At 44.4% G+C, this 12,940-nt stretch overlaps 1 protein-coding gene across 1 annotated transcript in view; it reads right to left on the bottom strand.

Moving 5' to 3' along the window:
• Positions 1–3,197: 3,197 nt before the first annotated feature.
• LOC105296033 (1,25-dihydroxyvitamin D(3) 24-hydroxylase, mitochondrial) overlaps positions 3,198–12,940 on the bottom strand; it is a 17,893-nt gene continuing 8,150 nt past the window's right edge. Inside the window, exons 7-12 of the mRNA XM_011365950.2 lie at positions 11,124–11,269; positions 7,978–8,144; positions 7,087–7,165; positions 6,464–6,658; positions 6,209–6,361; positions 3,198–4,612 (exon numbers count right to left, since the gene is read on the bottom strand). Of these exons, the coding sequence (XP_011364252.1) occupies positions 6,251–6,361; positions 6,464–6,658; positions 7,087–7,165; positions 7,978–8,144; positions 11,124–11,269 (698 nt within the window). The 3' untranslated portion in view covers positions 3,198–4,612; positions 6,209–6,250. The remainder of the gene's footprint in view (positions 4,613–6,208; positions 6,362–6,463; positions 6,659–7,086; positions 7,166–7,977; positions 8,145–11,123; positions 11,270–12,940) is intronic.

The following is a 12,940-nucleotide window of genomic DNA, read 5'->3' as shown; positions in this document are numbered from 1 at the left end:
TCCTTTGAAATCTAAATAACTTACTTAAAAAGCAAATTTAATAATACCACTACAAATTAAAAAGAACGGGTAGTGTCAGAAGATAATGGTAAACACACACGTTGTCAGTAATGAAAATTATTTGTTTGCAAAATTTATTTCGCACATGTATTGTGAGGGGTGTATCCATGCACCTTTAATAAAAACACTGAAAAAAAAATCAATGTAATATATGTAATACAGTGCCAAGCATATGGTTAGTGCTTATTACATATCTATAAGCTGTGCTCATTACATATCTGTAAGTTTGATATTCAGAATATATTGTATATGGGATAGGCAAAAATAGAACAGGCTGTCGGCAGACACTGCTGGTTAATCATGATTCTCTTTCTGCCGTGTCTGGACTCAACTTAAAAATCCTTCTCAGTATTGTGTTTCAGGCAGGCATCGCCAATCAAGGGGTGTTGACACACACCAGAGGACTCGATTGGCCTTTGATAGATGTCACTCGGTGTAAGAGGATCAGGGCAAAGCAAATTATAACCGAAGAATTAATGATAAATGAACCGAAGGAGGAAATCACTTATTAAAAAGAAACCAAATGCAAATGGGAAAACAATTAAAAAGCATTTATCATTCAAATACGAGCAGTGAACTCTTAATATTAACTTTGACTTCCAGACCACTTTCTGCCCATCACCTCACCTCGCTGCTCTTACATGTGCAGAAAGCAGCTCACACTCCACTAAAGGAAAACTAATTCCCTCCCAATGGTGCGAATCTTTTAATTTATTCTAAATCATCAGTGCCTGGTCATTGATGCTGCTCAGAAGGCCCAGTGCAAGGCATCTGATGATCAACAGTTCTGCAAATACTTTTTTGCTGATAGATAAAGATTTGCAGGGCAGAACAGTCATGGACAGCAACAAGCGACTGAGTCATTTGGATTGGTGTCCAATCCTGGGGATTAGAGAACGCTCAACAGATTAGGCCGAATCATAAATGGAGCATTAGCTTTCAACCAGAGATGTTCAACAGGCTTATGCTAAATACTTGCTGGTAGACTGGCCACGGAGGGACGGGAAATGAGCGAGGGCTGAGTCAAGGAGATCAGGGTCTGAGTCTAAGTTTTTGCTTACGTGTCTCCCCGAGTGAGATCTTTGACTTCTCCAAACCTATGGAAAAGAGGAGAAATGGAAAGATTCCCAGGTCGCTGCAAGGCTCTGTGAGGAGGGGTTGAGTCAAGGTACAGGAAAGGACCAAACAACTGGCCCCACGGCTTAGTCACGTCCATGCGTAAAATGAACCGTCGCAGTTGTCACGAGGAGCGAATCAGCTCAGGCACCTGAAGGCTGGTCTGACTCGTGGGAGAACTCAGGGCGGGAGGAACTACGTTGATCAGATATGCTTCATTACGCCTTGTATCGTTACATTTTATATTTATGTTGTAGACTCATATTACAGTTTCTAATTTTTATAACATATTTCCGTTACATATCACTTCATCTATACCCTTCCATCCCCAGATGCCTGCGTGATGTCCTCTACCCTGTAAAGAGGTATGTCCTCCTGTCTCTGGTGATGGAGCCAGCAGAGGAAAAGTTGAACTCTTGAAAGAGAGTAGACTGTGAGAGGCAACGGCCAGTGCTGGGGGCTGTTGCAAACATTACCAAGACGGGCCCTTAGATGAAGAAAAATATTTACTGAGAGCCTCTCACGAGCTCTAAGCCAGGCGTCCTAGGTATGGTGGCAAACCGTCCTTATTGAACCCACATGCTAGAGTGTGTGTGTGTGTGTGTGTGTGTGTGTGTGTGTGTGTGTGTGTAGGTGGCAAATCGCAGCCACATAATCACACAAATCACATCAACGTGCCATCATGGGGAGTATGAGGGAGAGGGACACGTTGTGGGAGGCAGGGCATGAGCCGGGAGCCAACTCCCTGTACCAGAATCCTGGCGCTCCTATGTGCCATCCGGTCATTCTGGACTGATGACAGACCCTCTCCGTTTCCTCAGATGTGAAATGGTGAGGATGATAATACCTGCTGGACAGGGGCGGTGAGGGTTTGTGGATTTGGGCATGTCAGGGGCAGAGCAGTCAATGAACATGAGTTATCATCATCATCATGACTACCGCTCTGTCGGCCAGCATCCACCCCAGGCGACCTGCCCCGGGAAGTGAGTGGTAGCTGACATAGTTGTCGCTCTGCCCAGATGCCCTGCCTGCAGATCCTGCTTCTTTGCTCCTCCTGGCCAGCACCTATCCCCTTGGGTCGCTGGAGCCACTTCGTATGGGCACACTAAGAGCGAGAGGCACCTGGGCGTCGATGTCCGACAGTGCAGCCCGGGGGCCTTGCCCCGAGGAGACCACGCCGTGCTGTCACGTGCACTCCAGGGCTCCCCGGGGTCGGGCTGAGTCTGGACCTCACCCCCAGTTGCATCTCCTGTGGTTCCTTTTCCTTCTCTCTCCTGCTGCCCGCACTCCCTCATAGGTCTCCCGAGGAATCACTTCCTCAGTAGATGCTGGTCCCAGAGGCAGCCTCTGGGGGTCTCTGCCATCCAGGAAGACTTCCTCCAGGAAGCCTGAGCTGGGCTCTGAGTGCGGAGGAGGAGGAGGAGGAGGAGAGGTAAAGAGTGTGCCAGGAGGAAGGACGGCGGGAGGAAGGATGGCAGCATCAAAACTCGTGGACGGATAGCATTTAAGGGAAAGAAGAAACTGGCAGAAGCCAGGTTAGCCAGAGTCTGCAGGCATCCAGGGCCTGTGGGTCAGTGGGGCCATACCTTGCAGGACACCAAGGTCCACCTTAAGGAGTAGGCTCTTTCTGTAAGAGCAATAGGAAGCCACAGAAGCAGGAATGAGACCCCCTCAGGTCTGGGCTTTGAAAAGACCCTTACATCGAGTGTACGAAGTACAGCCTGGAGGGAGACAAGGCGGAGGTGGGCTGGGAGTCGGAGCTGTGGTCCAGGTCGTGGAGACGGAAGTACGTGCACTTGAAAAACGTTTAAGCGGCAACGACAACGAAAAAGGAAAATCATTTTGCCATTCAAATGATCCTCTTTCTGTAAAACCGATTTTCGTAATGGTAGAGTTCGTGATACAGAGCTCAAAAAATGGCCATGTGAGAAATTTTTCTAGTAAGACAAAATCTGAAGTTTTCAATTTTGTTGTAAGAAATGCAATGAAGAGGAAACATCTCTCACATATTTTAAAGCCTTTATTCTTACAGAGAATTCACAAAAGATATACAGATAAAATCTGACAACATATGGATTTATAATTCTAAATATAATTCCATAGCATTGAGAAAGCATACATTTATGTTAGCAATATGTACACATTTATTCAAATATAAAGGTATAAATGTATACTTCTGAAATATTCTAAAAATATAACCTAAAAAGGAAAATCTTGATCAAATATACAGGAATATGTAGTTACCTCTTAGGAAAAATAGTAGTAAAAATATATGTTAATAAACCATATGTAAACACAATTTTTAAAGAGAGTTTTGTAAATATTGTATAAATCTCTATGCATTTCCATTTGTGTTATCAAACCTTCCCAGGGAATTCAAATCACATGCATAGGTTATATAGTTAATCTATGATACACGCACATTCTATTATCCCATTCTACAGATGGGAAAATTAAGGCATGGGAAGTCACTGAATATTTTTAAGCTGCAACTGAACTTTAGAACATTACCTTAAACCACAGATCCTAAATCAAATACCATATATATTTTAAAAAATGACTTAAGAAAGTTGCCATTAGAATACACACACATAGACATACAATTGAAAAACTGTTGATCTACTTCTTAATGTCATAGAGGAGAAATATTAACTAAATAAAGAATTTCAGGATTCTTTAAAAAAATGATGCCCCAGTAAATCTTAAGGTATTCTTAGATAAGAGGTTTTGACTTCATGAAAGTATTTCTTAAAATAGAGATTTTCTCTAATTTCCCAATAACATTTCTATTTCAAAACAGAAAAAAATGCAGTGTCATAGGGACTTGATAACTTCAGCCAACATTTAGCTTTGCTTACATTATTAAGCAAGTATATTTCCAAATATTACATTAAATGGAGTTAGGATAAGTGGATTGTCAAAATTACTGTGACCCTCAGATGATTTAGCTATAGTAGGTCTTTCACTGTAACATGTACACTTAATCTTGAGAAGATTCACGTGGCGAATTTGGTAGGGCAGGGACAGGAACGTCTAGGGACGTTTACCTGACTGGCTGACATGGGCCCGGCCTCCCCACCGTGTCATGGAAAATGCTAGAAGAAACAAGAGCATGAGCAACTCTGTGTCAGTCGAGTGCTGACATCCGTTGTAAGCCAGCAGCACACCCTGCGCAGTGCCTGATATTCATTCCAACACTCCTCCCACTTCCCGGAGTCAGATGCGGTCTTAATAAATGCCCTTATCTGCATAGACGGTACAGCTTCTGGAACAGCTGTTCAGAAACCAGGACATAAACACCTGAGCCTAAATGTTCTTTACATGCTATTTCATGCTCCGGCTTTTGAGGTTTGTTTTTGACTGATGCAGAAGCCATAGGCACCGTTCTTGCAAGGGGAATCAAAAACCGTTGCTCCGGGTCTTGGTAGAAAAAAATCTGGAAAATAAAGTATATCTCGATTATATATCAAAGAAGTATAATTAAATGAGAGGAATTATTAGCAAGAAAGAAATGCTAAAAGCGAAATTTGCCTTGGGCACTTGCTAAAGGTGTGATTTGCCACGATAAGCCTGTGCTGTTTTGGCTAAAGACTGGCGTTTTCAAAATTAAGCTAGAATTCTTTCCTTATCCTACTCGATTTAATGCTCAGAATAGGACAAATTGCCTGGTGGTACCAGACACTTGGGGAGAAATTCATTTAGGTCTCATTCAAAAATTTCATCTATAACTGCACGTTCCTTTACGTTACCACCTATCGGCAAATGCCCCTTAACTTGCCATTAGCAAGTAACAACTAGTTCCAGGCAAATTCTAGGGATGCTGTTGAAAGCACAGAATGATTGCAACTGAGTTCGGATACTGACATGTAATTCTATAAAGCCTTACGTTGGAAATGTCATATTTCCACATAAGATATTAAAGACTTCTCAGGCTAACTTTTTATCACATCAATAATTAATAGGGAGGTATACGACAGAAAAAGTATTAGATTGTATTTAATACAGGCTGGTATTATATATATTAAATATATACACTTATATGCCAGGGCTGTCAACTAAAGCCCTATGGTCAAAGAAGGCCCACCACCTGTTTTTATAAGTTTTATTGGATCCCAGCCTTGGAAGGCAGAATAACAGCCCTCAAAAAAATGTCAGGGCTCTAATTCCCAGAACCTGTGAATATGTAACTTACCATGGCAGAAAGAACTTTGCAGTGATTATAAAGATTATGGACCTCCTGACTAACAGCCAGTCAGAGAGATGCAAAAGGAGGAAGAGAGATTCGCTCTGACTGGCTTCGAAGGTGGGGGAAGAGGTCACGAACCGAGGGACGAGGGATGCGGGCAGCTCTGGAAGCTGGGAACAGCTCTCAGTGGACAGTGCGAGAATGGGGACCTAAATCCTACTACCTTAACAAACTCAGTTCTGCCAACAACCCAGATTAGCAAGGAAACTGATTCACCCCAGGAGCCTTCAGAAAGGAAGGCAGCTGGGCCAGACACCTTGATGTTGGCTGGTTAGAGCCATGCGGGTTTCCTGACTCAGAGAACTGTAACATAATAAATTTGTGTTGTTTAACCAACTTTTAGTAGTTTGTTTTTAGCGATTTGTTACGGAAAACGAATACGACACCCACATCTATTCACTGACGAACTGGCTGAGGCTGCTTTCAAGCTACAAAGCAGAGTTAAGTGGGTGTGAGATTGGCCTTATGGGCTGCAAAGCCTAAAATATTTGCCGGCTGGCCCTTTGCAGCCAAGGTCTGTCCATCCTTGATACTTCTACGCAAAAGCCGTAACAGCAGCTGGCATTTATTGAGCACTTAGTTGATGCCAGGCTCTAGGCTAAGTGTTTAGTATTCACATCAACTACCTGGATAGATACTACTTTGGTCCCTATTTTACAAATTAAAAAAATAATAATAAAATAAAAGGGGGCAGAATGGTTAAGTAACTGCTCCAGGTCATCCCGAGCATCCGTGGTGAGCAAGGGGTTCAAGCCCTGGCCAGGCTGACTTGTGAGCTCGCCTCACCCTCGGTCACGTGCAGCATCCCGGCTGCTCACGTGAGGCTGCTTAGCGCCGGCGGAAAGCGACAGGGAGCTCCCGGCTTGGCACTAGGATGCCTAAGTGCAGCATCGTCACAGGCTCGCTGTCCGTGGCCACGAGGTCATATTTGCGGACGATCTAGAACACACGTGCGTGAAACAGCAGGATTCCCCGCTACCCCCCGCCCCTGTCCTGTGGGTAGCACGGATCGCAGCCCAGGAAACGGGGCGGGGGTTTTACCCAGCAGAGCGCCAAGTGGAGCTGCAGCTCAGCTAACCGGCGGCCGATGCACATCCTCTTCCCAGCGCCGAAGGGAAGGTGCGCGAAAGGGTTGATCTTTTTCTCTTGAAGCCATCGTTCCGGTCTAAACTGACTCGAATCTTCAAAGTTTTCTTCATCAGACCCCAACACCTGGGTGTTGAGCATCAGCACTGTCTAAAAACACACAGAAACACGTAGCATTTAAAATAACCAGAAGAAGATGTCTGAATCGCGAAATTTACGAAGGCAATCGCCTTCCCAATGGAAAAGCAACCACACATTTATAATGGCGAAGATTTGCAAATGTGTGGCGTACTCACAATGATCGCATGTGGTGGATTTTGTTATTATCCCCATTTTACAGACGAGAAAGGTGAGGCTCGCAGAGATCACGTAACTCGCTCAGGGCCATACTGGAATCCAGTTCTCTGTGCCCACAGCCATCATTCCTGACTCTATACTACGCAACATGTCAACTATGCACTACAATCTACATATCTGAAAAAAACGAATGCTTTCTTTGTCAAAATTTTTTAGGGGACGCAGATGAATATTTGGAAAGCGCGTCTTTCAAAACTCTTTAAGGTTCAAATTCTACTTACTCCTTTGGGTAAAGCATATTCGCCCAGAACCATGGCCTTGTCAAGAGTCCTAGTTGTAAATGGCACACTCGGGGTGAGCCTGAAATAAACAAAACCAGAGGCGTAAAGGTGGCACAGACCAAGTTCTAGCGCAAGTATCTGTGGGAAGGCAGATGCTGGTTAAACAGACTGTCGCTTATGCTTATACTCCAGAAGGAAACCTGATCGCATTTCTTCGTAAAGAAGTCTCGTCGTTTTCTTCCCGATATTTATACCTCGTGTTTCTATACTTTATCTTCGCAGGTGGCTAAACCCCCAGGACAGGCCTGCTTTGTAGCTGTTAGTAGTGGTTTTGCTCCGTTTCATTCCAGATTTCAAACGTATGCGTTCTTCACGCTTTACCCTAAAAGCTCGATGTTCGTTCTGGGTTTCTCCCATCTACCCTTCGTGAAGGTAAAGGCATGTCCATGTTATCTGAAGATGGTGTGAGTTTTGTTTTCCGGAAAGAGTGTAAAGGGAATTTTCAAAGGACATTTTATACCAGTGGCTCTAAAACAGAGATGTCTCCATGTCTTATATAATCATATGGTGCCCTTGCTGGGCTGTCATCTCAGATCTTTTGATGATGGCCCGAATCTTGGTTATTGCATACGGCATTCATTAGAGTATTAGAGTATTACTATTACTGATTTAAAGGGGAGGATACTGACTTCGCAAGATGTGATAGAATTTGGCCAAGTGATTTTGAGAATGAGAAATAGAAAAGGAATATAGTTCCGAGGCTTTTTTTTTTTTTTTTTGCAGTTGGTAAGTGTTTATGAATTAACTGTGGGATTGTCTGTGGGAAAGACCCCTTATTACATATTCAAGAGAACAGCTGTCTAACATACACGCTTAGGCATGCGTTCTTACCTCATGGATTCTTTTAGACAGGCTTTTAGATATGGCATATTCCTCAAATCCTCTGCCCGTGGCATCCGATTCTCAGGCAGTACACTCTGAATTTCCTTAAGAAGCTTCCGTTGCACATGGGGGTTACGGGATAAATTGTAAAGAAGCCACATTAAGCTGTTGGCTGTCTGAAAAACAAATGGACACAAACTTGAGTTTCTGCAAACTAATTGCCTTAAAACCAGTACGAGCCAAGCCAAAGGTGATGCCCACCACTCTGTTCTGCAAATAGGTTAGCGGGGCTTTATCACATGTCCTTCTTTGCTGTGCCTTAAACCAATACAAAACATGAAAAGTCACATTTATTTTACTTAAACATAACGATTAAAGACAGTTAATTTACTGAGGGAATCAAAATAGAATCCTGTGCATAATGTGCTGCATTAGGACACTTAAGATATAGTTTGATACAAAAACGATTTAAACACAAATGAGCACACATAACACTGGGGAAAAGAGAACAAGTTGCATGGATCGTGTCAAGGTCAATTTCGGGTTCTGATACGGTTTGATTGCTATGCAAGATTTACCATTGGGGAAACCAGACGAACACAGGGAACGCTCTCAAATGTTCTTAAAGCTGCGTGTGAAACTCTATCTCAAAACAAAAATATCTTAAAAATCGAATGAGGAGAGAAGGACAGATTCTAGGAGTGTTGTTAATAAGTGGGTCTTTAACAAAATTTTACATGCAAATGTACAAGAAACTTTACTTTTGGAATTTTAAAAAAAGTTTTTTTTTGTTTTTTTTTGTTTTTTTGCCACACGCTAAAAAGTTACCACAAAAATATAAAGGCATCATCTGTGCTCAGGGTTTCAGCCACATATAAAGAGCCCTCACAGGAGGTACCAACACCAAAATAAGAAATTCTAGCATTGGGCTGAGTATTTCAAGGAACCAGCCACAGTTTCTGACAATGGCTCGTGGCCTTTTAAGTGACACCCTTGATTTCCTTTCTAGAGGCATCGAGAGGAAAAAAAATATTGGCGGAAACAGCCCAGGTAGCTTTCAGCTTTATAATAGTCATCACTGGTAGTCATAAGTATTTGTTCTTTAGGCCGTTTTTCAGTTCATTTAAACCAAATATTCCTGTAAAAATGGTCATTGTGTCCTCCTTCTGTAGACGTGAAGACGCTTTTGCTAAATGCCATGCACCACTCACACGGATGAGCAAAGTGCAAGACGATTTAGAGCCAATGGCATTTATTATTTTTGGAAGAAGATGTCTCCAAGACAGGCTTCTTCATGTCAGAGGGCTGGCCGCCTCAGCTGCAAATAAGCTGTAGACGGCATTATCACACGAGTCCAATTTACAAAACAGGAAGAGGGCGTAGGCGCCAAATAAGATACACTTTTGAATTTCTCTGATTTTCAGAATTACCAAGACAAAAACAAAACAAAACAAAACAGATCCGATCGTATCATATCGGCGGGTCCCTCGAGTTTCCAAAAGGCAGATAACTGTAGCTTTCACCAAAGTCCTGTAAGATGGCCCAGGGCCTGTTAGGGTAACTGCAGGGGCTAAGTCAAGGGCAAGTGGCCTGGGAAACCTCACGGGCACAAGCCATCCTGGCTTGACCTCCACGGAGGAAACCGACCTCATAGCTGGCCTTCCTGCTTCCACTCCCCACCCACCTGCTAGAGCTCCGAAAGCTTTCCATCACAGGTGAGATGGAATCCAAATGCCTTATAAGGCTCCCGGTTAACATGGCCCGTAGGCTTCTCCCATCTCAACTCTGATGGCGTTCGCTAGCTCCCCGGCTCCCTCCCTCCTCCTACTCTGGGGCCTTTGCGTGGGCTGTTTCCTCCGCCTGAAGTGATCTCCCACCGGAACTTTCTATGGTTGGTCCCTTCTTATCACTCCAGTGTCAGCTCCAGCAGACACAGAGAGGGACCCCACGCCCATCTCTCTGTTACATCGCCCTGATGGCTTCCTCCATGTCCCGCACCACTATCCGGAATGATCATGTTTATTTGTTTGTTTGCATGTCTACGTTTGCACGGTAAGTTCCATGAGGGGAACTGGTTCACGGTGGTCTCTCAAGTATCTGGCACCTACAGGCACACAACAGTTTCTGAATTTTTTAATTTATCGAACAAGTACTTATTGAGCACCTACTATATGCCAAGTGCTATTCTACATCTGAGGAATACAGCAGGGGACAAAAACCCAGTCATCTCCCTCACAGAGCTCATATTCCAGTTGGGAAAGAAATGGGTGAAGCTTTACTTTCATCTCTCTATGGAGCCTCTTTGGGCAAGTGAGTTGAAATGGATTCCTACTTTCGAGAAGCTTCTGGAACATGAGAAGTCAGAACCTTGCTCTTCCCTGATGTAGAAAGTGCTATTTTTCCTTCAGACAAGAAACTCTATGGAAAGGGGGGAAAATGTGGACGAGAAATGAACTAGTTTACATTCTTCATAGAAGCTACTGGTGTATGAAATATTGGGCCTATGAGAAATCTTAATATGCTCATTCCAACGGTAGCTCAAAAAATGAATCGAGACAATTAAACCCACCTGAACGCTTGTCAGTATTTGTGTGTGGAGTGGGTACTGTGTACCTCCTACGAGTGCCCACCACATCGGGGACAGAATTCTGACAATTAGCCATTTTGTTTAAATTGAAATCAATATCCCCAAATGCACTATGTTCCTATTTTAAGTGTAAAAATATTATTGGGCTGGCAGAGAGTATTCCAATATTTTTACAGTACATAACAGCCACAGTTAGGTAACATACAGAACCACCAAAAATATATCCCATTGTTAAAAATTTAGATCATCTGTCCTGCTGTGGTGTGGAATCTTACCGCTTCTGAATTCCTGCGGCATTTTGCATGCTGATCTCAGCACTTACATCTTGCACTGGATTTTCGTCACAGACCAAGTTCTAGCTCTAGAATTTTCCTCCTGTCATACGCTTAAGTACAAAGGCAGTGCCTTGGGTCTCCCACAGCACCTAGGATGAGACTTTTCATCCGTACTGAGCTTCAGCTCAGTTAATCTCTGTGGAATATGTGAGTTGAATGACTATTTAAAACGTATCATGAAAAGGATTTTGCAGGCCGTTTACTTGGCAAACTAAAACCAGGCCCACACTTACCGTTTCTACTGCAGCCAGCTGGAGCTCCGTGACAGCCGCGTACAATTCTTTCTTTGAAAGCTGATTGTTGTGATAAATATCACAAAGGAAATCTGGGCCGGGCTGCCCAGAGTATTTGTCTAACCGCTGGTCGACACAAGATTTGACTATTGGAGAAGAGAAGAGGCAGAGGACGTTAGCTGGACGTTAGGATGCAGAAAAGAACGAAAGGGAGCACAAGAGGAAACCTTGGCAACCTCAGAAGGGTCTTTTCAGGGATGGTGACACTGTCCGGTTGGCTCATATCAGCTTGTTGTTGAGTCAGCAAGCATCGATGGATGCCCACGTGAGCGGGGCTTCTCAAACGTTAACGTGCGTAACGGTCACCTGGGCTTCCTCTTAACACACAGATTCTGAACCGAGGGTTGAGGGTGGGCCTGGAAGTCTGCATTTCTAACAGGCTCCCAGGTCAGGCCGACGCTGCTGGTCTGCAGGTCACCTCTTGACTAGTAAAAGCTTAGAGCTTGGAGGACATCGCCATGAGACAGAGGTGGGGTTCGGAATCACAACTTGGACCGAGATCCAGGTGTCTGGTTGATCTGGTCGCCGATACAGGCAAATATACTAATATAGGATTCGGCTCCCCAATCTTGGCAATGGACGAGGGGAGAAGCCCTCCCCCAATGTTATCAAACATAAACACACACACACACTCACGCGCGCGCGCGTGCGCACACACACGATGCCCGCGAATGCTGCCCATGAATATTTAATGTTTGTAAAGTACATTGTAGGCATTTGTCTCCCTCGCTTCAATCCATGATGCGAGCCTCGACCAGAATAATAATAACAGCGATGTTGGCAATAATAATGACAACAGTGGTTAGAGTATGAGCTTTGGGGGCCCTTCTGCCTGACTTCAAACCCTGGCTATGCCATCACCTAGTGTTTAATCTCGAGAAAGTTACTTAACTGCTTTGTGCCTCAGTTCCGTCATTTGGGACTAAAAGAAGGACCTACCTTAGAGTATTTTTGATGGTAATTATATGAGTCTGTATGTATAAAATATATGTATTATTATGTCATAGAACGATAACCTAGCACCAAATATTCCCTCCATAATGGAGCAGAAATAGGTCCGATACACTGAGATGTTGTCATATGCCAGGTTTTTACGTTATCTGTTTTAGACCTAGAAACAGTCGCGTTGAGTTAGGTAACTAGTTTTATTGTCCTTATCTCAGAGATAAGACAGCCGAAGATGAAAAGGAGAGAGCACGTTTGGCCACCCCACCAGGGACAGTGCTGGGACTTGAATCTGTGACTCCGAAGCTCTTGCTTCTAACCACTGCCAGCTCCCAAGACAACAGAAAGCCACCTCCCGCCTCTTCCTTAGATTTCGTCTACACCGTGGCGACCCCCAAGCTTGTGCTTGCAAAGCCCAAAAGAATCAGAAGTGACTCCATCAAAAGATCAGGGAGGCCAGACCAAGCGGACCGTCCCAGACCTCCGGGCAGCAGCTTCAGAGACAGAGTGGCCGGGCGTGGGTGGCCATGGTACCTGACTTGAAAATGGTGTCCCAGGCCAGCGTGTGGGCCTGCCAGACCTTGGTGTTGAGGCTCCGGTGCAGCTCGACAGGCGTGACCATCATCCTCCCAAACGTGCTCATCATCTGTGAGGGACACACATGCCCTTTCATCCAGGTTTCTCTTCCTCTCCATGACAACTTTCACTCTGGAATACAGGTGTTCTAAACGCAGCACCCTGTGCCTCCCCAAAGGCCAGAATTCAAAGGACCCCCGCACCCCCAGGCCTCTCCACAGGAGTCCTGAAAGCAG

Source organism: Pteropus vampyrus, unplaced genomic scaffold, assembly GCF_000151845.1.
Source record: "Pteropus vampyrus isolate Shadow unplaced genomic scaffold, Pvam_2.0 Scaffold117, whole genome shotgun sequence".
Lineage (NCBI taxonomy): Eukaryota > Metazoa > Chordata > Mammalia > Chiroptera > Pteropodidae > Pteropus > Pteropus vampyrus.
Note: the sequence above shows the minus strand (reverse complement) of the source record. Positions and strands in the feature narration are given on the sequence as shown.